We start from the raw sequence: 26067 nt of genomic DNA, 5'->3' as shown, positions 1-26067 counted from the left end.
TTTTAGTCAAATACGATCTGTTTAGGCTTCTTGGTCAATTTGCAGTCTGCAAATTATTTGTAATTATATTCCGGGGCTGCCGACCATCCGCTAAATAAAACATTGAAAAAATCGTCCCGCGGGTGAATTACTTATTTCATCTGTAGCCCAATAAGCTGCATACATTCCCAATGTGGGAGGACAACACACCACATGTCATCGTGACTCCAAGTCTTCGTCAATATGATGGTTATTATATAAATTCTTTAGCATAATCAATTTTACCGACACAAAAAGATCCCACCTTGTCTATCGTATTTGGAAAGTTTACAGATTTTTTTATTTTTCTTCATTTCCATCAGGCCTGTCATGACATTTCTTATCCGACGTACTTTACTCGCATAAAAAGGTTGGATGAAAACCATAGTTACTTTCCCAATACTTTTGGAGCTCACTTTATATGACTGGGCGATATGGTCAAAAATCCATATCACAATTTATCAAATTTTATTGAGTCTAATCATCCCGATGAAGATGTGAAGGACGATATTATATCCACCTAAATTAGACAGACTTGAGTATGAAATAGGGTATGGATACATTCCTCGAACCCCCGGTGCTGAACACAGCATACAGTGGGAAGTTTTAATTGTTTCGGGGATACCATTGGCGCCTTTGGCTTACCTGCGTGTGAGCTTGGAGGTGAGCTTGGTGAAGAGGTTGGAGGAGCCGCGGCTGCGGGACTGCGAGAGGGGTGTGGCGTCATGCGAGAGCGTGGGCGAAGCAGGCGGGCCGTTGTAGGTGGCAGTGCGGCGCTCCCGCAGCTGGCCGCCGTGGAAGGTGCTGCGGCTGGCCGTGCCACGGGGGAAATGCACCCGGTCGGGGGGCGTGGTGCCGCCAGGGTTCCGTTGACTGGACGTCGCCGTTGTGCTGGGGAGGAAAGCGGGGTGGAAGGAAGGAGAGGAGTTAAGGGTCAAGACTACACAATCAAGCCTGGGTCACGGTCTGTTTTCTACGTTAGGCAAAAAAGTTGGCTAATGGGTTCCAGGTTATTCATGTTCATAACAGGGGGTACCATCACCCTGCAGCAGATGTCAACTCGGATGGTTTGGTTAGTTATGACTTTATCAACCACATCATGTGAACACTTGTTTTTATTGTTTAGTTGACTAAAGAGTTAAAGGGAAACTAAAAACAGAACCTTTAGGACATTCGAGCCAATGAAAAAGAGGTTGCTTATCTTTGCTACATTAGGGATGGTTTGTTAAATCAGGTGGCTAGCACTACTTCGGACCAAATACACGTGGGTATGTTAGAGGAAAGAGACCAGAGCAGGAGGCAATCCTTCTTCGTATTAAGACACACATGGACCTTTAAAAGGGGTCCTCAGCCATTGGAGGTGGTGTTTTGGGGTGTGAAGCTAATTGAATGAGAAGTGAGCAAATGTGTGGGATGAGTGTTCGGGAGGGAAAGGGTACGATTGGTCAGAAACTCATTCAGTGGGAGGTCAGAGGGGGTTAGAGAGAGAGAGAGAAAGTGTGGACAGAGGGGGATGGAAAACGAGGTTAGAGAGAAAGATCAAATGGGGCCCCCTGGCCAAACCCCTTGGAGTTGGGGTGGGAAGCCTCTTACTTAGGCCTGAAGTCAACGCCTTCGGTAGGTGGCAGCGTTTGGCGGCATGTGTGGCCCGAAGCCGACAGGGCCTTCTGGTGGCGCAGGCGGACTGAGGCAGAGGAGGAGGTGAGGGCCTTGGAGTAGGCAGAGAGGCTAGTGGTGCAGGCCGCCGACATTTCACTCATGGTGCCCCCAAAGAGGACAGGAGGCGAAGTGGGGCGAAAAAAGCCACAGGGCCAGAGCAGAAAGCGTGGATTTTAATAAAGCATTGAGGGCATAAAAGGACAGAAAAGGCTCTATTGAATGAATGTACTGTAGCAGCAGTGTAGTATAGCTAGGTAGACAAGCAGAAGTTTATTAAGGGAGCTTATTTGGCAGTGGTGACTGCGTCTGTATTGGGTTGCACTGGTAAACGGGTGTGGATTGTCGAATGGATAGGAGTGTGTCGCCCTCAGTCCAATACATATCGGTTTTATTTATAATTGAGGGGAATTGGATCAGTGTATAACAATGCTCCATTGCACTAATTTTTGTTGTGAATGTCGTGAATAGTTGTGAATGTCGTGAATCATTCGCCGACATGAATGACTCATTCAAAAAGTCATCTTGTTGATAAATCTGAGCACTCAACATTAATTGCCATGGTAACACAAGGAATCTCGGCAAAACAAAATGTGCGTTTCTTAGTGGGCAAACCCAGGTAAGTCCATCCCCGTTTTACTCAATCGCTTCCATTTGGTGCCTAATGAACACGAGAAAGATGAAAGACTGTGACCCCTGCTAACCGACGGCGGTCAAATAACGGTCAAAAACCAATAGAGGACAAGCTTACATCTCAGTTTTAAACCATGAGTAGAAATTCAAACATACCTTCCAAGCACTTTTGTCCTCAAGATTCTCTTGGAATTGTCTGTCTTAAACATGACCAGGCTCATATAGTTGTAATCAGAACACTTCACCAAGCAGGCCATCTATTGTATTTTCGAAGAACTCAGAGTTAGGACTTTCAAAAGTGTTTTATCCAACGCTACATATGGACTACTTAAAAAGACAGGATAAGACAGTCCTTTCAAAGTAGCAGTCTTGCGTAATATACACTTTGGTTTTTCTTGAGCTTGACATTTACCGGCCCCAATGTATCATTCTGTTGTTCCAAACCAATGGGTTTCTGGCATGGCTGTGTCCCCCTAGTGTTACAGAGAAAACACTGTGTGATAATGATGAATAGGGCCTTCCGGCACCTCTATTGAAACAATAACCCCCCCTTCAGAGACACAGCGTTTAACTAGAACACCATATTCAAGGCCAGCATGAATTTTGAATAGGGTGCTGTACGGAGCTGCCGCGGGCATAATGTTTCTTCCAATAGTGTGGAAAGAGATGTGTGAAATTGTGTGTCTTTGTTCATGAGACAGAGAGTGTGAGAGTGCGTTCGTGAGAGTGTGTGTGTGAGAGAGTGCGAGCGTGCATGCGTTTGTGGGAGTGTGTTTGTGTGTGAGAGTGCCTTCGTGAGAGTGTGAAAAACCAAAGTGTATATTACCCAAGACTGCTACTTTGAAAGGGGGGAGGGGCAAAGCAAATAGTCTGGGTAGCCATTTGATTAGATGTTCAGGCGTCTTATGGCTTGGGGGTAAAAGCTGTTTAGAAGTCTCTTGGACCGAGTACCGCTTGCCATGCGGTAGCAGAGAGAACAGTATATAACTAGAGTGGCTGGAGTCTGACAATTTTTAGGGCCTTCCTCTGGTATAGAGGTCCTGGATAGGAGGATGCTTGGCCCCAGTGATGTACTGGGCCATACGCACTATCCTCTGTAGTGCCTTGCGGTCGGTAGCCGAGCAGTTTCCATACCAGGCAGTGATACAACCCGTCAGGATACTCTCTGGTGCAGCTGTAAACCCTTTTGAGGATCTGAGGACCCATGTCAAATATTTTCAGTCTCCTGAGGGGGAATAGGTTTTGTCGCACCCTCTTCACGACTGTCTTGGTGTGCTTTGGCCATGTTAGTTTGTTGCTGATGTGGACACTAAGGAACTTGAAGCTCTCAACCTGCTCCACTACAGCCCCGTCGATGAGAATGGGGGCGTGCTCAGTCCTCCTTTTCCTGTAGTCCACAATCATCTCCGTTATCTTGATCACGTTGAGGGAGAGGTTGTTGTCCTTGCACCACACGGTCAGGTCTCTGACCTCCTCCCTGCAGGCTGTCTCGTCGTTTTCGGTGATCAAGCCTACCACTGTTGTGTCACCGGCAAACTTAATGGTGGTGTTGGAGTTGTGCCTGGCCGTGCAGTCATGAGTGATCAGCGCGGCGGATGTGTTGTTACCTACCCTTACCACCTGGGGGCAGCCCATCAGGAAGTCCAGGATCCAGTTGCAGAGGGAGGTGTTTAGTTCCAGGGTCCTTAGCTTATTGATGAGCTTTGTGGGCACTATGGTGTTGAACGCTAAGCTGTAGTCAATGAATAGCATTCTCACATAGGCGTTCCTTTTGCCCAGGTGTGAAAGGGCAGTGTGGAGTGCAATAGAGATTGTATCATCTGTGGATCTGTTGGAGTGGTATGCAAATTGGAGTGGGTCTAGGGTTTCTGGGATATTGATGTGAGCAATGAACAGCCTTTCAAAGCACTTCATGGCTCCAGACATGAGTGCTACGAGTCATTAGTCATTTAGGCAGGTTACCTCGGTGTTCTTGGGCGCAGGGACTATGGTGGTCTGCTTAAAACATGTTGGTAATACAGACTCAGACATGGAGAGATTGAAAATGTCAGTGAAGACACTTGCCAGTTGGTCAGCGCATGCTCGGAGTACACGTCCTGGTAATCCGTCTGGCCCTGCAGCCTTGTGAATGTTGACCTGTTTAAAGGTCTTACTCACATTGGCTGCGGAGAACATGTTCACACAATCATCCAGAACAGCTGATGATCTCAATACATTTTTCAGTGTTACTTGCCTCAAAGCGAGAACTAATTTTGCTCGTCTTACTGGGCAGCTCTCGGCTGTGCTTCTCTACGTAGTCTGTAATAGTTTGCAAGCCCTGCTACATCCGACGAGCATCGGATCCGGTGCAGTACGTTTCGATCTTAGTCCTGTATTGACTCTTTGCCTGTTTGATGGTTCGTCGGAGGGTATAGCGGTATTTCTTATAAGCTTCCAGGTTAGAGTCCCGCTCCTTGAAAGCGGCAGCTCTACCCTTTAGCTCAATGCGGATGTTGCCTGTAATCCATGGCTTCTGGTTGGGGTATGTTTGTACAGTCACTGTGGGGATGACGTTATCAATGCACTTATTGAGGAAGCCAGTGACTGATGTGGTGTACTCCTCAATGCCATCGGAAGAGTCCCAGAACATATTCCCAGTCTGTGCTAGCAAAACAGTCCTGTAGCTTAGCATCTGCTTCATCTGACCACGTTTTTGTTGGCTCAGTCACAGGTGCTTCCTGCTTTAATTTTTGCTTGTAAGCAGGAATCAGGAGGATATAATTATGGTTATATTTGCCAAATGGAGGGCGAGGGAGATCTTTGTACGCATGTCTGTGTGTGGAGTAAAGGTGGTGTAGAGTTGTTTTCCCTCTGGTTGCACAATTGACATGCTGGTAGAAATGAGGTAAAACGGATTTACTAAGTTTCCCTGCATTAAAGTCCTCAGCCACTAGGAGCGCCACCTCTGGATGAGCGTTTTCCTGTTTGCTTATGGCGGTATACAGCTCATTGAGTGCGGTCTTAGTGCCAGCATCGGTTTGTGGTGGTAAATAGACAGCTACGAAGGATATAGATGAACACTCTCTAGGTAGATAGTGTGGTCTACAGCTTATCATGAGATACTCTACCTCAGGCGAGCAAAATATCGAGACTTCCTTAGATATCATGCACCAGCTGTTGTTTACAAATATACATAGACTCCCACCCCTTGTCTTATCAGAGGCTGCTATTCTATCCTGCCGGTCCATTGTATAACCCGCCAGCTGTATGTTACTCATGATGTCGTTCAGCCACGACTCGGTGAAACGTAAGATATTACAGTTTTTAATGTCATGGTGGTAGGATATACGTGCTTTTAGTTCGTCCATTTGATTATCGAGCGATTGTACGTTGGCCAATAGTACCGATGGCAAAGGCAGATTAGCCACTCGTCGCCTGTTCCTCACAAGGCACCCCGATCTCCTTCCGCAGAATCTCTCTTTCTCCTGCGAATGACGGGGATGAGTGCCTGTTCGGGTGTCTTGGAAAATCCCTCTCGTCCGGCTCATTAAAGAAAAAATCTTCTTCCAGTTTTTTAAAAACGTGTGTGTATGCATGCATCTGGGTCTGTGTGCCTGTATTTAGGGGGCCAGGAGGGACAACAGGACAGACAGAGCTTTGGCTTCCCTCACCTGTTCTCTTTTCCATTCTGGATGACAGCAGAGTGGCGGTCCGAGGCATTCCTGTCACTACACACATACGTGTTCCTCCTCGTCATGCCCCCTGACACTGAGTTAGCCTGGAGGGAGAGAGAGAGGGTTATGAAAAGAGAGAAAGAGGATAAGGGTGAGAGAGTGAAAGAAAGAGAGGAATTTTTGTTTTCAAAGAACACAATCCAGTTACACTGTTGTGCTTTGGCAATGTCAGTTCTTTCACTTTTCGTGCCAATAAAGTGTCTTCAATTGAATTGATAGAGGGTGAGGAAGGAAGCTGAGATAGATGGTGACGGACAGAGAAATAGATACGGAAATAATGAAAGAACAAACAGAAGAAAGAACGTCATGCAGACTACAACACACTAGCTCATAACTGTAGAAGAATTATGGAGTGGAAAATAGGCAATCAAAGGAAAAACAAGAGAAGATACTGCACCAATGAGGACCAGTACAAATGCTGTAAACATTCTCTCTCTGTCTCTTTTTCTAACATTGACATCAACACTACCCTGTGAGCGAGAATGTTCGTGTGTTAATGTCTGCGTAATTGTGGTTGGTGTGTGAACCTGTGTGTGTATACACTATACAGTGCATTTGGAAGTATATAGACCCCTTCACTTTTTTCACATTTTGTTACATTACAGCCTTATTCCAACATTGATATAAAAAATGTTTAATGATCATCAATCTACACACAATAAACCATAATGACGAAACAAAAACTTGTTTAGAAATGTTTGCAAATAAAAATGTAAATATCACATTTACGTAAGTAATCAGACCCTTTACTCAGTACATTGTTGAAGCACCTTTGGCAGCGAATACAGCCTCGAGTCTTCTTGATATGTATGACGCTACAAGCTTGGCACACCTGTATTTGGGGAGTTTCTCCCATTCTTCTCTGCAGATCCTCTCAAGCTCTGTCAGGTTGGATGGGAAGCATTGATGCACAGTTATTTTCAGGTCTCTCCAGAGATGTTCAGTCGGGTTCATGTCCGGGCTCTGGCTGGGCCACTCAAGGACATTTAGAGACATGTCACGAAGCCACTCCTGCGTTGTCTTGGCTGTGTGCTTAGGGTAGTTGTCCTGTTGGAAGGTGAACCTAGCCCCAGACGTCCTGAGCGCTCTGGAGCAGGTTTTCATCAAGGATCTCGCTGTACTTTGCTCCGTTCATCTTTCCCTTGATCCTGACTAATCTCCCAGTCCCTGCAGCTGAAAAACATCCACACAGCATGTTGCTGCCACCACCATGCTTCACCGTAGAGATGGTACCAGGTTTCTTCCAAATGTGACGCTAGACATTCAGGCCAAAAAGTTAAATATTGGTTTCATCAGACCAGAGAATCTTGTTTCTCTTGGTCTGAGAGTCCTTTAGGTTCCTTCTGGCAAACTACAAGTGAGCTGTCGTGCCTTTTACTAAGGAGTGGCTTCCATCTGACCACTCTACCATAAAGGCCTGATTGGTAAAGTGCTGCAGAGATGGTTGTCCTTCTGGAAGGTTCTCCCATCTCCACAAAGGAACTCTGGAGTTCTGTCAGACTGACCATTAGGTTCTTGGTCACCTCTCTGACCAAGGTCCTTCTCCCCCGATTGCTCAGTTTTTGGCCGGGCGGCCAGCTCTAGGAAGAGTCTTGGTGATTCCAAACTTCTTCCATTTAAGAATGATGGAGGCCACTGTGTTCTTGGGGACCTTCAATGCTGTAGAAATGTTTCGGTACACTTCCCCAGATCTGTGCCTTGAAACAATCCTGTCTCGGAGCTCTACGGACAATTCCTTCGACCTCATAGTTTGGTTTTTGCTCTGACATGCACTGTCAACTGTGGGACCTTATTTTGACAGGTGTGCCTTACCAAATCATGTCCAATTAATTGAATTTATCACAGGTGGATTACAATCAAGTTGTAGAAACATTTTAAGGATGATCAATGGAAACAGGATGCACCTGAGACATTTTTTGTCTCATAGCAAAGGCTCTGAATACTTATGTAAATAAGGGTTCTATTTTTTATACATTTGCAAAAATGCTTTGTCATTATGGGGTAATTGTGTGTAGATTGGTGAGAAAAAACAAAAATGTAATCCATTTTAGAATAAGGCTGTAATGTAACAAAATGTGAAAAAAGTCAAGGGGTTTGAATACTTTACGAATGCACTGTGTATACGAAACGTCTAGGAGCAACAACCGCTCAGCCGCGAAGTGGTAGGCCCACACAAGCTCACAGAACAGGACTGCCGAGTGCTGAAGCGCGTAAAAACCATCTGTCCTCAGTTGCAACACTCACTACTCAGTTCCAAACTGCCTATATATGAAATGGATTTCTATGGCCGAGTAATCACACACAAGCCTAAGATCACCATGCGCAGCCTGCCGAGTGGCACAGCGGTCTAAGGCACTGCATCACAGTGCTTGAGGCGTCATTACTGACCCGGGTTCAATCCCAGGCTGTGTCACAACCGCCGTGACCGGGTGTCCCATAGGGCGGCGCACAATTGGCCCAGCGTCGTCCGGGTTAGGAAAGGATTTGGCCGGGGGGGCTTTCCTTGGCTCATTGCGTTCTAGTGACTCCTTGTGGCGGGCCTGGCGCCTGCAGGTGGACTTCGGTTGTCAGTTGAGCGGTGTTTCCTCCACATTGGCGCAGCTGGCTTCCGGGTTAAGCGGGGGCGGATGTTAAGAAGTGCGGTTTGGCGGGTCATGTTTCGGAGGACGCATGACTCGACCTTTGCCTCACCCGAGTCTGTTGGGGAGTTGTAGCGATGAGACAAAATAGTAATTGGGGAGAAAAAGGGGGTCAAATACAAAAAAAAGACAAATATTCTCATGCACAATGCCAAGCGTTGGCTGGAGTGGTGTAAAGCTCGCCGCCATTGGACTCTGGAGCAGTGGAAATGCGTTCTCTGGAGTGATGAATCACGCTTCACCATCTGGCAGTCCGACATACGAATCTGGGTTTGGCGGATGCCAGGAGAACGCTACCTGCCCGAATGCGTAGTGCCAACTGTAAAGTTTGGTGGAGGAGGAATAACGGTCTGGAGCTGTTTTTCATGGTTCGAGCTAGGCCCCTTAGTTCCAGTGAAAGGAAATATTAACGCTACAGCATACAATGACATTGTAGACGATTCAGTGCTTCCAACTTTGTGGCAACAGTTTGGGGAAGGCCCTTTCCTGTTTCAGCATGACAATGCCCCCGTGCACAACGCAACGGTCCGTACAGAAATGGTTTGTTGAGATTGGTGTGGAAGAACTTGACTGGCCTGCACACCTTTGGGATGAATTGAATAGCCAACTGCGAGCCTGGCCTAATCGCCCAACATCACTAATGCTCGTGGCTGAATGGAAGTCCCTACAGCAATGTTCCAACATCTAGTTGAAAGCCTTCCCAAAAGAGTGGAGGCTGTTGTAGCAGCAATTAATGACCATGATTTTTGAATGAGTGTAGTGTATCTTCCGTGTGTATATTCTTTGTACTCACGGTGGGTGTGGTGGAGCCTTTCTTGTGGTCGGGGATGTCGGCCTCGTTGGGGTTGTTGGCATTATCCAGTAGAGGACTGGCAGGGGCAATGCCGCCACTGCGCCCACCCGACGAACCAGACTTCCGGGTCTGAGCACCCCCGTCCTCTTTGTAGTCGCCGTTGTCGGCTGAGGTGGTCTGGCTCCTCTTGGGGTAGCCCACCGAGGGGATGGACGGACCGGCTGGATGGATGGAGGGAGAGATACAGGGATCAGTGTGGAGTTAGAAGAATGGGAACTGTGCTGCATTGGAGGTTCACATCCATCTTCCTATATTATCCCATATTCTCTTTACCTCCTTTCCTCCTGTCCCACTTACATCATCTTCCTCCCTCCCCTCTCTCCTCCCTCCCTGCCCCTCTCTCTCCCTCCCTCCCAACCCCTCTCTCTCTCTCCCTCCCTCCCAGCCCCTCTCTCTCTCTCCCTCCCTCCCAGCCCCTCTCTCTCCCTCCCTCCCAGCCCCTCCCAGCCCCTCTCTCTCCCTCCCTCCCAGCCCCTCTCTCTCCCTACCTCCCAGCCCCTCTCTCTCTCTCCCTCCCTCCCAGCCCCTCTCTCTCTCTCCCTCCCTCCCAGCCCCTCTCTCTCCCTCCCTCCCTCCCAGCCCCTCTCTCTCTCTCCCTCCCTCCCTCCCAGCCCCTTTCTCTCTCTCCCTCCCACCCAGCCCCTCTCTCTCTCTCCCTCCCACCCAGCCCCTCTCTCTCCCTCCCACCCAGCCCCTCTCTCTCCCTCCCACCCTGCCCCTCTCTCTCCCTCCCTCCCCCCTCTTCCCTGCCCCCTACCAGCCCCTCTCTCTCCCTCTGCTCCCTCCATGCCCCCTCTGCTCCCTCCATGCCCCCTCTGCTCCCTCCATGCCCCCTCTGCTCCCTCCATGCCCCCTCTGCTCCCTCCATGCCCCCTCTGCTCCCTCCATGCCCCCTCTGCTCCCTCTCACTCACCCTGGTCGCTGTAGCGTCTCTGTTTCTGGGTGCTGGAGATGGACCGCTGGGTCTTGAGATGGGCAGAAGACTGGTCGTTGTTGTTGTGCTCGCTGGCGGGCCGCGCCTTGGCCAGAGACAAGTTACTGCTAGAGCTGGAGTCACTGGCCTCCAACTTCGAGAGAGAAGAAAGGTTTCCAATTAAATCACGCTGCAGATGAGTTTCACTGTATTTTTTGGACAGATCTGTGCTCTTTTGAAAAGTCACTCAATATGTTTAACATAGCATTTCAAATAGGGACATGTGTGACTGTGACGGTACCATCCAAACAGACTGTATCACTTCAGATATCATGCATGTCATTTGGTTTCAAACCTGTATACTTTCAACCACTTAAATTGTGCTAAAAGCGAGGAACCAAGACATGATAGAACCAGTGCTTTCTAACATGGTAATTTATGGCCAGGTACTGGGTCAATCCCAAATCGTCCCTTTAACCCTACACACTTGTGGAGATTGAGAGGATTTGATTGGTATAAGCAATATTGTGAAACTTCCACCGAGCCTATCAGAGGGCAAGGTGGAGCTATTACCAGATTGATTACACAGGTCAAATCCTCTCAGCATCCGCTCAGTGCAGGGCTTGGGGGACAATTTGGGATTGGGCCACTCTTGCCCAGTCTGTCCTTACCTCTGTGGACTTCCTGCCCAGTAGCAGGTAGGTGGCGGTGATCTCATCGTACTTCATCTTGGTTAAAGACTCAGTGACCTCCTCTTGAGTGTAGCCCATCTCCACCATGATGTCTGCAGGGGATCAGGAGTGGGACAGGACAGGACATTAGACCTTATAACCGGAACCTCGATCAGAAGCTAGGCTTCAGAGGCCAGCCAGCTAATTAGCTACTAGCTATTTAGTCATTGTTAGCCACCGCTAGCAGTCTTTACCTTTAGCACAGACACCAGCTACTTTAGTCCGGATAATATCTGCCAGTCTGCATAGTGCAATATCAGCCCTGAGCATATCGGACTGCTTTTCCCCCCCCCACTACATCTCCGGATTCCTGCCGCAAGGTCTGGACCATTACACCGGATCATCGCCGCTAGCTAGCGGCTACCGAGTGGCTATCGTGGCTAACGCCCTTGTCCAGAAGCAAGCAGCAGTTAGTTAGCCTCGAGCTAGGCCCATTCCCCCGGCTAGCAAACAAAGTACACCAACTACAATACCTCTCTTGCCAATTGGCCTGGACCCTCTGTCGACACAGAGCCCCGCCGATCCATCACGACTGGTCTGCTGATGTATTTCGGCCGATGTGCTCTCAACCGGCCTCTGCGTCGTTGATGTTGGTGAGGACCCAGCTACTAGCCCCAGCCTGCTAACTCTCTGAGCGCCGTGTCTACCGCTCGCCTAGCGTAGTGACGACTGTCGAGCGGCTCACCGTTTCGTCCATTGCTGCTTATTGGACACTATGATCACTCGGCTACACAGCTGATGCCTACTGGACTGTTCATTAACACGGTACTCATTTTGTTTATTTGTCAGCCCCAGCCTCGAACTCAGGCCCCGTGTGTAGCTAACTGACCCTCTCTGCCTATTCATTACCATTTACCCGTTGTTGTTGTCTTAGCTGTTTACCCGTTGTTGTCTTAGCCCTCCCAATCAACACCTGTGATTGCTTTATGCCTCCCTCTAATGTCAATCTGCCTTGTATACTGTTGTTTAGGGTAGCTCTGATTGTTTTACTGCGGAGCCCCTAGTCCCTCTCTACATGCCTCGGTTAGCTCCCTTGCCCCACCCCAACACACATGCAGAGACCGCACCTAGTTTAACTGGCGCCTCCAGAGATGCAGCCTCTCTCATCGTCACTCAATGCCTAGGTTTACCTCCACTGTTCTCGCACCCTACCGTGCCCTTGTCTGAGCATTATGCCCTAAATCTATCCTACCACGCCCAGAAGTCTGCTCTGTTCTGAACGCACTAGATGACGAGTTCTTATAGCCTTTAGCCGTACCCTTATCCTACTCTATTCCTCTGGTGATGTAGAGGTTAACCCAGGACCTGTGTGTCCCTAAGCGCTCTCATTTGTTGACTTCTGTAACCGGAAAAGCCTTGGGTTCATGCATGTTAACATCAGAAGCCTCCTCCCTAAGTTTGTTTTATTCACCGCTTTAGCACACTCTGCCAACCCGGATGTTCTAGCCGTGTCTGAATCCTGGCTTAGGAAGGCCACCAAAAATTCAGAAATGTCCATCTCCAATTACAACATTGTCCGTCAAGATAGAACTGCTAAAGGGGGCGGAGTTTAAATCTACTGTAGAGATAGCCTGCAGAGTTCTGTCCTACTATCCAGGTCTCTGCCCAAACAGTTCGAGCTTCTACTTTTAAAAATCCATCTCTCCAGAAATAAGTCTCTCACTGTTGCCGCTTGTTATAGACCCCCCTCAGCCCCCAGCTGTGCCCTGGACACCATATGCTAATTGATTGCCCCCCATCTATCATCAGAGTTCATACTGTTAGGTGACCTAAACTGGGACATGCTTAACACCCCGGCCGCCCTACAATCTAAGCTAGACGCCCTCAATCTCCAACAAATTAGCAAGGAACCAACCAGGTACAACCCCAAATCCGTAAACATGGGCACCCTCATAGATATCATCCTGACCAACTTGCCCTCTAAATACACCTCTGCTGTCTTCAACCAGGATCTCAGCGATCACTGCCTCATTGCCTGCGTCCGTTATGGGTCCGATCACCCCTCATCACTGTCAAACGCCCCCTAAAACACTTCTGCAAGCAGGCCTTTCTAATCGACCTGGCCCGGGTATCCTGAAAGGATATTGACCTCATCCCGTCAGTAGAGGATGCCTGGTTATTCTTCAAAAGTGCCTTCCTCACCATCTTAAATAAGCATGCCCCATTCAAAAAAACATCCTGTGGCGCACTGCATTAGCTTCGAATAGTCCCCGCGATATGCAACTTTTCAGGGAAGTCAGTTAGTTAGAAAAGTTAGTTTGAAAAAAGGCTAGCTTTTTCAAACAGAAATGTGCATCCTGCAGCACTAATTCCAAAAAGTTTTGGGACACTAAAGTCCATGGAGAATAAGAGCACCTCCTCCCAGCTGCCCACTGCACTGAGACACTGTCACCAAACACTGTCACCAACGACAAATCCACGATAATCGAGAATTTCAAGAAGCATTTCGCTACGGCTGGCCACGCTTCCACCTAGTTACCCCAACCCCGGCCAACAGCTCTGCGCCCTCCCCGCAGCAACTGGCCCAAGCCCCCCTCCCCCCCCCCCCCCCCCCCCCCCCAGAGTCTGGATCCCTACAAATCAGCTGGACTACACAATCTGGACCCTCTCTTCCTAAAATTATCCACCGCCATTGTCGCAACCCCTATTACTAGCCTGTTCAACCTCTCTTTCGTATCGTCTGAGATTCCTAAAGATTGGAAAGCTGCCGCGGTCATCTCCCTCTTCAAAGGGGGAGACACTCTAGACCCAAACTGTTATAGACCTATATCTATCCTACCCTGCCTTTCTAAGGTCTTCGAAAGCCAAGTTAACAAACAGATCACCGACCATCTCGAATCCCACCGTACCTTCTCCGCTATGCAATCTGGTTTCCGAGCTGGTCACGGGTGCACCTCAGCCACGCTCAAGGTCCAAAACAATATCATAACCGCCATCAATAAAAAACAGTACTGTGCAGCCGTCTTCATTGACCTGCCCAAGGCTTTCGACTCTGTCAATCACTGCATTCTTATCGGCAGACTCATAAGCCTTGGTTTCTCTAATGACTGCCTCGCCTGGTTCACTAACTACTTCTCAGATAGAGTTCAGTGTGTCAAATCAGAGGGCATGTTGTCCGGACCTCTGGCAGTTTCTATGGGAGTGCCACAGGGTTCAGTTCTCGGTCCGACTCTTTTCTCTGTATATATTAATGATGTCGCTCTTGCTGCGGGTGATTCTCTAATCCTCATTTGCACACACTGTATACAGATTTTCTATTGTGTTATTGACTGTACGGTTGTTTATCCCATGTGTAACTCTGTGTTGTTGTTTTTGACTGCACTGCTTTGCTTTATCTTGGCCAGGTAGCAGTTGTAAATGAGAACTTGTTCTCAACCTACCTAGTTAAATAAAAGTGAAATACATTTTTTAAATAAAAACACCCAATAGGCTGTGGCCTGTGGTCGTCTAGCAGTTAGGGCTGCTGCCTACAGAGCACACATCTACCATGTCGGCGTGGGTTTGAATCCGGCCCACACCCTTCTGACACAAACCCTCTCAACTTTCCCGTCTCTCCCTCTCACGGCCTCTATTCAATAAAGAAACAAATATGTGAGGAAAAAATCAAATAACCAATAGGCTGGGAGTGTGTGAACATCTATCGCCATTTCCTATTTATTAAGGGGGAACCAAAAATACTAGGGGGCATTGAACTTATTAATTTAATTGAATAAACATTATTAATCCCACAAGGCTAAATTGGATGTACAGCAACAACATACTAATGCATACATCAGAGGCATATTGACAGAGCACTGACGGCTGGTGAAACAAACAAAACTCAACCCAAAAACTAAATCTAAAATGAAGACCGTAAATAAAGGTGAATAAACTGTACATAATGTGGGGAAACAAACAGGGCCTCCTTGTTGTTGAGGTTGTGGAATATCCTTTCTGACACACACTCGTCTCTCTCCCACTGCTGAGTGAGATCAATGCTGCCATCGACAGAGGGCATGGTAGGGGACGGGGCAAGCCCTGGGGGTCCGAGTGTAAAGAACCAGGCCTGCCAGTCTGTATCAACTTGTGGATCTGTGTGTGCGTTTGTGTGTTCGCACGCACACATGTATTTCAATAATGACTGTGTTACTGAGTGTGGTTCTGTTAATGCATGGTCGTGTATGATTTTTAATGACTCTGTGTGTTTTAATGACTGTGTGTGTGTGTGTCTAAGTGAAGTGCTAGACCATGTGCTGCTTGCGTGTGTCTGAAAACAACACAGCTCTGCCAGGCTCACGTTGGGCACAGCATGCAAGGCTAGCCCCTAACACAGGGTGTAAGGGGCGATTCCCTCTAAATACACGTGCCAACCCATCTGAATCAGGTGTGTTAGAGCTAGACAGGAACAAAAGCCTGTATACTCAGTAACTCTCCATGAAGAGGCATGACCATCCCTGGTTTAATAAAGTCATTGACAGTATCCCAAATGGCACCCTATTCCCTACATAGTGCACTACTTTTGACCAGAGCCCTATCAAACATAGTACATTATATAGGGAATGGGGTGCCATTTAGGACGATACAGTGTATAGATTTATAGATGTAAAGCCAGTCCCCAATTCCCTCCCTAACCCCTCCTTAATGCAGATCTAAGGTGTAAGCAATATGGTAGAAGCTCCAACCCTACACTCTTTAAACCTATACCTGTTCAGATCTGAAAAAATTGAAAGGTAAGGAAGCAAATTGGGAGTGTTTGAGTCAATGTACCTATTCTCTTCTGGTCTGTGATGTCCTGTTCTGGCTCCATGAATGGCTTCAGTTCATTCTCCTCTAGGCCTGCGTTTATCCACCGGTCCTTCATGATTTGCTATGAGGGAGAAGGACAGACACAAACATCAGTCTCTGCTCTAGAGGCCCAATTACCCGCCAAACGAAGAGGAATTTCATAACAGTGATGCCCAATCCTAAATCAACCACTCACCCCTACACCATGCGCATATGCACGTAGATCTGTAAAGGATTGGATAGATACTAACAGCAATTTGAAAATATTTTCACCTAAGCTATCAAAAGGCAAAATTAGGAGCCATTATAATATTGCTTATCTAATCCTTTCAGATCTACCCAAGTGAGGTAATGGCGAGGGCCCGCGGGTAGGGGCAAGGGGTCGATTTGGGATTGGGTAAAATAGTGACATATGCAGTGCATTAAGAAATGATTCAGACCTCTTGACTTTTTCTACATTTTGTTACGTTACAGCCTTATTCTAAAATGGATTACATTCCTTTTCCCCTCAATACCCCATAAGAACAAAGCAAAAACATTTTTTTTTTTTTTTTTTAAGAAATGTTTGCTAATTATTTATATATTTTAAACAGAAACACCTCATTTACATAAGTATTCAGACCCTTTACTCAGTACTTTGTTGAAGCACCCTTGGCAGCAAAAACAGGACGAGTCTCAGAGCAAAGGGTCTGAATACTTATGTAAATTAGGTGTTGCTGTTTTCAATGTTTTTTAATTAGCAAAAAATGTCTAAAAACATGTTTTCGCTTTGTCATTATGGGGTATTGTGTGGAGATTGATGATGAAAAAATGTAACTTAACCAATTTTAGAGCAAGGCTGTAATGTAGCAAAATGTGGAAAAATTGAAGGGATCTGAATACTTTTCGAATGCACTGTTTGTGCCGGTCTCTTTCTGCTTCGGCCAACTCTTTTCTCATAGGCTTGTTTGACAAGACCAGGAAGTGGGGTTGCTGAATGTAGAACCAGCCTGGCACCCTACCCTGAATGTTAGGAATGGATCCTTTAGTACAGGGGTAATGACAGGGTTGGACTCAATTCCATTTCAATTCACATTTGGTTCAATTCTTTGAATTTAAATAGTATTGTGCCCAGCTCTGGTACTCAAGTCACAGCTTGGACGTCTGCAGTACTGCTGGTTTTAGATTCTTCCTGGTAGTAAAATGATTGATTCATTTCACTGAATGGCCCGAGATGCCATTCACCTAGGTTGTGTTCATTGGGGCGCACCACAGAAAACATTTCAAAACGTTTTTCAACAGAGAACACCAGCAAGCGTTGGTGCCTAATGAAATCGACCCTAGTGTCCCATGTCTGAATTGTTCCTTGATTAGAAGGGAAGGATGAAAACCAGTAGAGTGGCGGACCTCCAGGTCCAGATTTGACAGAGGGGGGTAGGGTTGGGACCAATTCCAATTTCATTTCAAATCAGGAATTGACTGAATTGAAATAGAATTCACCACAACTCTGGATGAGGGTCCGTAGAAGGACTGTCGGTCAGTAGAGTAGTTTACTGGGGTCACATTCAGCAGAGAACTTTACATACCATTCAGATTGAAGAATAAATCTTTCTCTCTCAAGAGGGAATCGTGTCAACTGTATACAATATATTTATATCTGCAACATTCTGGAACGTTGCAACATCCTGAACGCGACCCAGGATCCATTCCAATGGGGAGCATCTGATAAGTTGAATGGGGGAGCCAGAGTTGGGCTCAGTTCCATTTCACTTCAGCCATTTCAGGGAATCGAATGCTTTGGTTCACATTTTTGGGACTTTTAGCATAAAGCAAGATTGAGATCTTAGTGTTTTCATTCCGAGCTAGGTAAAAAAGCAGTTTTCCTAAAATGGCCTTATAAATGGGGATGTACCAGTGTTTGAGCCTGCATGTTGCAAGTGATGTCCACCTGACAGCACTGTAGCGATCGCAAAGGGCTGCAAGATACACAGCGCAAAGAGCCTTCATTGTAGAGCTAGAGTCTTGAGTCACATAAATAGTATGACCATAGTCCAAGTACAACAAAACTATTTTCTCGCGGCATAGGAAAACAAGCTTTGTGCCGATAATAGAACCCAATACGCAGCTTGAGTTTCCTGGCAAGGTTCTCCACATGGGTGGTGAAGCTCAACTTCTCATCCACCCAACCTCCCTGATATTTGTACGTTCTGATTTGCTCTATAGAATGTCAATCCAAGGTAGTAATTACATGGTTTTCAGGGTGGTTAGTATTAGAAAATAGCAAGCATTTTGTTTTAGAAGATTTCAGAACAAGCTTGAAATTGTACAGATTCTGTTGAACGATGTTAAAAGCTGTTAGAGCTTTTTCAAAAGCCAAAGTCAAACTGCTGCCACTTGAATAGAGAACAGTGTCAGCCACATAAAAATGAACATCAGCTGTCTCAATATGGCTCCCAATGTTGTTGATATAGATAATAAACAGAGGACCTAAAATGTATCTTTACGGTGCCCGACTCACAACCATCTGTGCTTGAAAATACAGAGAGAGGTACTCAGTAATGTGTTGTATTGGATTTGCCCCAAACATAACACGTTGTATTCAGGACAAAAAGTGAATTGCTTTGCCTCATTTTTAGCTGTATATTTTTAGCTGATGTTGCAAACAGGATGCATGTTTTTATTCTGTAGAGGCTTATTTATTTTCACTCCGTCAAAGAGGTTAGTATTGTGGAGTAACTACAATGTTGTTGATCCATCCTCAGTGTTCTCCTACCACAGCCATTAAACTCTGGAACTGTTTTAAATTCACCATTGGCCTCCGTTTCCTTCCTCTCCGCAACTTAAGTCAGGAAGGACGCCTGTATCTTTGTAGTGACTGGGTGTATTGATACACCATCCAAAGTGTAATTAATGACTTCACCATGCTCAAAGGGATATTCAATGTCTGCTTTTTTTGTTTTTATACATCTACCAATAGGTGCCCTTCTTTGCGAGGCATTGGAAAACCTCCCCGGTCTTTGTGGTTGAATCTGTATTTGAAATTCATTGCTTGTTAAGCAAATGTTTACTCCTAAACTTATTTAGGCTTGCCATAACAAAGGAGTTGAATACTTATTGACTCAGGACATTTCAGCTTTATTGTTTATTAATTTATTTAAAAAAAATAGTAATAATAATTAATTCCACTTTGACAATATGGGGTATTGTGTGTAGGCCAGTGACCAAAAATATCTACATTTAATACTCAGGCTTTAACATAACAAAATGTGGAAAAAGTCAAGGCACTCTTGTTCACAAACCACTCCAGACATTACCAGTAATCCCAATAGACTTCAATATCTGCACCAAGACAGACAGTATGTTCCACACTGTCAAACGCCTTTGACTAGTCTATCGATACAGATACACAATGAAGAGTCTTATCCAGAACACAGTGAATATCATTCAAAACCCTCAACGTTGCTATGACAGTGCTGTGGCTAGACCTGAAACCTGATTGCATACCACTCAAAATGTTGTTTTCCTGGAGGCAAGGCCTCCAATACCTCTGCCAGAACAGACTATTTAGATGTGGGCCAATAGTTATTCAGAAGACCTCCTTTCAAAAGAGGTTGGACAAATCCTGATTTCCACAACTTGGATATTTCATTCTAGGGTGAGGTTAAAGATGCATGTTAACTCATCCTCCTGAAACTTGAAAGCATTTTACACGACAATACTGATCCCCTTCACTCAAATACTCATCCCCTTCACTCAAAATGCAGTCACAGCAGCAGCCAGACAAGGGGAAAGAAACTTCTTCTAAAGAAAATGAAAACAGATAGACATGGGGACTATTTGATTCCAACATCCATTAGGCTGTATAATAGATAGTCTGTTGGTCCCAAGAGTATACACCATATTGCACTTTCACTTTAAACGTGTAGCTATAGCACTTTGAATGAATTATTGTGTAGTTTAGGTTTTCATGTTGTATGTATTTTTAGGACATGAACAAATGAATTTCCCCCTGGTGGGATAATAAAGTTGATATGAATCTAAAGGAGGAGCAATGACGTCTGCAGCTCCAAGACAGAGACCTGGAGAAGGCTTGCTTTTTTATTTCATTTCACCTTTATCTAACCAGGTAGGCCAGTTGAGAACAAGTTCTCATTTACAACTGCCACCTGGCCAAGATAAAGCAAAGCAGTGCAACAACACAGAGTTACACATGGGATAAACAAACGTACAGTCAATAACACAATAGAAAAATCTATATACAGTGTGTGCAAATGTAGTAAGATTAGGGAGGTAAGGCAATAAATAGGCCATAGTGGCGAAATAATAAACAAATTGAAAATAAACACTGGAGTGATAGATGTCCAGAAGATGAATGTGCAAGTAGAGATACTGGGGTGCAAAGGAGAAAGAAAATAACAACATGGGGATGAGGTAGTTGGGTGGGCTATGTACAGTATAGGTGCAATGATCGGTAAACTGCTCTGACAGCTGATGCTTAAAGTTAGTGAGGGAAATATAAGTCTCCAGCTTCAGTGATTTTTACAATTCGTTCCAGTCATTGGCAGCAGAGAACTGGAAGGAAAGGCGGCCAAAGGAAGAGTTGGCTTTGGGGTTGACCAGTGAAACACCCACCCGCGTGTTGCTATGGGGACCAGTGAGCTAAGGAAGAGCTTTACCTAGCTAAGACTTATAGATGACCTGGAGCCAGTGGGTTTGGAGACAAATATGAAGCGAGGGCCAGCCAACGAGAGCATACAAGTCACAGTGGTGGGTAGTATATGGGGCTTTGGTGACAAAACGGATGGCACTGTGATAGACTACATCCAATTTCCTGAGTAGTGTTGGAGGCTATTTTGAAAATGACATCGCCGAAGGCAAGGATCGGTAGGATAGTCAGTTTTACAAGGGTGTTTGGCAGCATGAGTGAAGGATGCTCTGTTGCGAAATAGGAAGCCGATTCTACATTTAATTTGGATTGAAGATGCTTAATGTGAGTCTGGAAGGAGAGTTTACACTAAACCAGACACCTAGGTATGTGTAGTTGTCCACATATTCTAAATCAGAACCGTACAGAGTAGTGATGCTCGACGCGCGGGCAGGTGCGGGCAGCGATCGGTGGAAGAGCATGCATTTAGTTTTGCTTGCATTTAAGAGCAGTTGGAGGCCACGGAAGGAGTGTTGTATGGCATTGAAGCTCGTCTGGAGGGTTGTTAATACAGTGTCCAAAGAAGGTCCAGAAGTATACAGAATGGTGTCTTCTGCATAGAGGTGGATCAGAGAATCACCAGCAGCAAGAGCGACATCATTGATGTATACAGAAAAAAAGAGTCAGCCCGAGAATTGAACCCTGTGGCATCCCCATAGAGACTGCCAGAGGTCCAGACAACAGGCCCTCCGATTTGACACACTGAACTCTATCTGAGAAGCAGTTGGTGAACCAGACGAGGCAGTCATTTGAGAAACCAAGGCTGTTGAGTCTGCCGATAAGAATGCGGTGATTGACAGAGTCGAAAGCCTTGTCCAGGTCGATGAATACGGCTGCACAGTAATGTCTCTTATCGATGGCGGTTATGATATCGTTTAGGACCTTGAGCGTGGCTGAAGTGTACCCATGACCAGCTCGGAAACCAGATTGCATAGCGGCGAAAGTACGGTGGGATTCGAAATGGTCGGTGATCTGTTTGTTAACTTGGCTTTCGAAGACTTTAGAAAGGCAGGGTAGAATAGATATAGGTCTGTAACAGCTTGGGTCTAGAGTGTCGGCAGATCATTTTAGAAAGAGAGGGTCCAGATTGTGTAGCCCAGCTGATTTTGTAGGGGTCCAGATTTTGCAGCTCTTTCAGAACATCAGCTATCTGGATTTGGGTGAAGGAGAAATGGGGGCAGTGTCGTGTAATTTCCCAGGGGGCGCATATGGACCTTTAAATAACCTGCATCAAGAAAATGTTGATTAAAAGAGTTCAGAATAAAAGGTTCTCAATTACCACCTGTGAGTCAACCAGCAGTTGTTTTGGGAGCTGTGCATCTCCTTTGCACTCTAAACTTATTCAGATTATCAGCAGTAGATTTGAGATAGTGGTCTGCTCTCAGCTTTCGGGTCATAGCCACAACCTGATTTCCGAAGGCGTTTAAAAGCCATCCAATCATCAGCTGAATCAGACCTTCTTGCTTAAGCCCACAAAGCGTTACGTTTCCTTATGATTGCTAGTTCATCTGAGAACCAAGGGCTGTCTCTGCCTTTAATTCTGTTTTGTTTGAAAGGGGCATTCTTGTTGCATGATTCCTGGAATGCATTATGGAAGTTAAAAAAAGCAAATTCAACATCAGGGATGAATTCAACTTTATTCCAGGCAAAACATCATGTACAAAACCCTGAGTATCAAACTGCTTCCAATTCCTTTTCATGATGATACGTGAAGGAAGTTTAGGAATTTTACAATCCTTCACATAGGCAACAGCACAGTGATCACTTAAATAATTTGGTGCAAAATCAATTAAGATTTTAGTGAACAGTTTGCATTCAACCTTGTTACATTGTTAACAACAGTGGTGATCGGCTCTGTTTAAGATGAGGGAGGACAATAAAAAAAAATTTAACGCATGGCCTTATTTCTATTACAGCATATTGGATGACTGTCATCCATTTTCCATTCACCCAGCTCAAAACATAATTGAAAGGCTGAGGCTACTACATGATACTTAAACTTTCCATATACCCATCATGAGGTTGCTACAACCTAGCCTATGAATGACATTTTACAACGTACACTACAATCAAAAAATATTCGGACCCTTGACTTTTGTTATGTTACAGTCTTATTCTAAAATGGATTAAATACTTTTCTTTCCACATCAATCTACACACAATACCTCATATTGACAAAGGAAAAACAGGTTTTTAGAATTTTTTACAAATGTATTAAAATAAAAAACAGAAATCATTATTTACATAACTATTCAGACCCTTTGCTACGAGACTCGAAATTGAACTCAAAGTCCCCATTGATCATCCTTGAGATGTTAATACAACTTGAATGGATTGTGGTAAACTCAATTGATTGGACATGATTTTGGAAAGGCACACACCTGTCTATATAAAAGGTCCCACAGTTAACAGTATACAGTTGAAGTCGGAAGTTTACATACACCTTAGCCAAATACATTTAAACTCAGTTTTTCACAATTCCTGACATTTAATCCTAGTAAGAATTCCCTGTCTTAGGTCAGTTAGGATTACCACTTTATTTTAAGGATGTGAAATGTCAGAATAATAGTAGAGAGAATTATTTCTTTCAGTTTTTATTTCTTTCATCACATTCCCAGTTGGTCAGAAGTTTACATACAGTCAATTAGTATTTGGTAGCATTGCCTTTAAATTGTTTAACTTTGGCCAAACATTTCGGGTAGCAATCTACAAGCTTCCCACAACAAGTTGGGTGAATTCTGTCCCATTCCTCCTGACAGAGCTGGTGTAACTGAGTCTGGTTTGTAGGCCTCCTTGCTCGCACACACTTTTTCAGTTCTGCCCACAAAATGTATATAGGATTGAGGTCAGGGCTTTGTGATGGTCACTCCAGTACCTTGACTTTGTTGTCCTTAAGCCATTTTGCAACAACTTTGGAAGTATGCTTGGGGTCATTGTCCATTTGGAAGACCCATTTGCGACCAAGCTTTAACTTCCAGGCTGATGTCTTGAGATGGTGCTTCAATACATCCACATCATTTTCCTCCCTCATGATGCCATCTATTTTGTGAAGTGCACCAGTCCCTCCTGCATCAAAGCACCCCCACAACATGATGCTGCCACCCCCATGCTTCACGGTTGGGATGGTGTTCTTCGGCTTGCAAGCCTCCCCCTTTTTCCTCCAAACATAACGATGGTCATTATGGCTAAACCATTATATTTTTGTTTTATCAGACCAGAGGATATTTCTCCAAAAAGTACGATCTCTGTCCCCATGTGCAGTTGCAAACCATAGTCTGGCTTTTTTATGACGGTTTTGGAGCAGTGGCTTCTTCCTTGCAGAGCGGCTTTTCAGGTTATGTCGATATAGGACTCGTTTTTCTGTGGATATAGATACTTTTGTACCCTTTTCCTCCAGCATCTTCACAAGGTCCTTTGCTGTTGTTCTGGGATGATTTGCACTTTTGGCACCAAAGTAAGTTCATCTCTAGGAGCGATATAACGGCTGCGTGGTCCCATGGTGTTTATATTTGCATGCTATTGTTTGTACAGATGAACGTGGTACCTTCAGGCGTTTGGAAATTGCGCCCAAGGATGAACCAGAGTTGTGGAGGTCAACAATTCTTTTTCTGATGTCTTGGCTGATTTCTTTTGATTTTCCCAAGATATCAAGCAGAGGCACTGAGTTTGAAGGTAGGCCTTGAAATACATCCACAGGTACACCTCCAATTGACTCAAATTATGTCAATTATTATCAATTATCAGAAGCTTCTAAAGCCATGACATCATTTTCTGTAATTTTCCAAGCTGTTTAAAGGCACAGTCAACTTAGTGTATGTAAAATTCTGACCCAATGGAATTGTGATACAGTGAATTATAAGTGAAATTATCTGTTAGTAAACAATTGTTGGAAAGATTACTTGTGTCATGCACCAAGTAGATGTCCTAACCGACTTGCCAAAACTGTAGTTTGTTAACAAGAAATTTGTGGAGTGGTTGAAAAACGAGTTTTGATGACTCCAACCTAAGTATATGTAAACTTCCGACTTCAACTGTATATCCTACCAACGGGACATTAAAAACTGTAATATCTTATGTTTCACCGAGTCGTGGCTGAACGGCAACATTAAGAACATACAGCTGGCGGGTTATACACTCCGTCGGCAGGACAGAACAGCAGCCTCTGGTAAGACACGGGGCAGGGGCCTATGCATATATGTGAACAACAGCTGGTGCATGATATATATAAGGAGGTCTCAAGGTTTTGCTCGCCTGAGGTAGAGTTTCTCATGATAAGCTGCAGACCACACCATCTATCTAGATCGTTTTCATCTGTACTTTTCGTAGCTGTCTACATACAATCACAGACCGATGCTGGCACTAGAACTGCGCTCAATGAGCTGTATACCGCCATAAGCAAACAGGAAAACGCTCATCCAGAGGCGGCACTCCTAGTGGCCGGGAACTTTAATGCAGGGAAACTTAAATCAGTTTTACCTCATTTCTATCAGCATGTTAAATTTGTAACCAGAGGAAAAACTATTCTAGACCACCTTAACTCCACACAGAGATGTGTACAAAGCTCTCCATCGCCCTCCATTTGGCAAATCTGACCATAATTCTATCCTCCTGATTCCAGCTTACAAGCTAAAATTAAAGCAAAAAGCACCAGTGACTCGGTCTATAAAAAAGTGGTCAGATGAAGCAGATGCTAATACTACAGGAATGCTTTGCTAGCACACACTGGAATATGTTCCGAGATTCTTCCGATGGCATTGAGGAGTACACCACATCAGTCACTGGTTTTATCAATAAGTGCATCGAGGACGTCGTCCCCAGAGTGACTGTACGTACATACCCCAACCAGAAGCCATGGAGTACAGGCAACATTCGCACTGAGCTAAAGAGTAGAGCTGCCGCTTTCAAGGAGCGGGACTCTAACCAGAAACTTATAAGAAATCCCGCTCTGCACTCCGACGAACCATCAAACAGACAAAGCTTCACTACAAGACTAAGATCGAATCGTACTACACTGGCACTGACGCTCGTCGGATGTGGTAGGGCTTGCAAAATATTACAGACTACCAAGGAAAGCACAGCCGAGAGCTGCCCAGTGACACGAACCTACCAGACGAGCTAAATAACTTCTATGCTCGCTTTGAGGCAAGTAACACTGAAACATGCATGAGAGCATCAGCTGTTCCGTACAACAGTGGGATCACGCTCTCCGCAGTCGATGTGAGTAAGACCTTGAAGCAGATCAACATTCCAAAGGCCGCAGGCCCAGATGGATTACCAGGACGTGTACTCTGAGCATGCGCTGACCAACTGGCAAGTATCTTCACTGACATTTTCAACCTCTCCCTGTCCGAGTCTGTAATACCAACATGTTTTAAGCAGACCACCATAGTCCCTGTGCCCAAGAACACTAAGGTAACCTGCCTAAATGACTACCGACCCGTAGCACTCACGTCTGGATACATG

General features: G+C 45.5%; 1 protein-coding gene across 5 annotated transcripts in view; it reads right to left on the bottom strand.

Moving 5' to 3' along the window:
• LOC139583168 (MAP/microtubule affinity-regulating kinase 3-like) overlaps window positions 1-26067 on the bottom strand; it is a 128127-nt gene that overhangs the window by 18500 nt on the left and 83560 nt on the right. For all 5 annotated transcript variants that reach the window (XM_071413977.1, XM_071413973.1, XM_071413975.1 and 2 more), the window contains exons 10-15: window positions 15903-16002; window positions 11097-11209; window positions 10426-10579; window positions 9453-9673; window positions 5958-6064; window positions 664-909 (exon numbers count right to left, since the gene is read on the bottom strand). In XM_071413977.1, coding sequence (XP_071270078.1) covers window positions 664-909; window positions 5958-6064; window positions 9453-9673; window positions 10426-10579; window positions 11097-11209; window positions 15903-16002 — 941 coding nt within the window. The remainder of the gene's footprint in view (window positions 1-663; window positions 910-5957; window positions 6065-9452; window positions 9674-10425; window positions 10580-11096; window positions 11210-15902; window positions 16003-26067) is intronic.

Source organism: Salvelinus alpinus, chromosome 8, assembly GCF_045679555.1.
Source record: "Salvelinus alpinus chromosome 8, SLU_Salpinus.1, whole genome shotgun sequence".
Lineage (NCBI taxonomy): Eukaryota > Metazoa > Chordata > Actinopteri > Salmoniformes > Salmonidae > Salvelinus > Salvelinus alpinus.
This window is presented reverse-complemented; position numbering and strand designations above follow the sequence as displayed.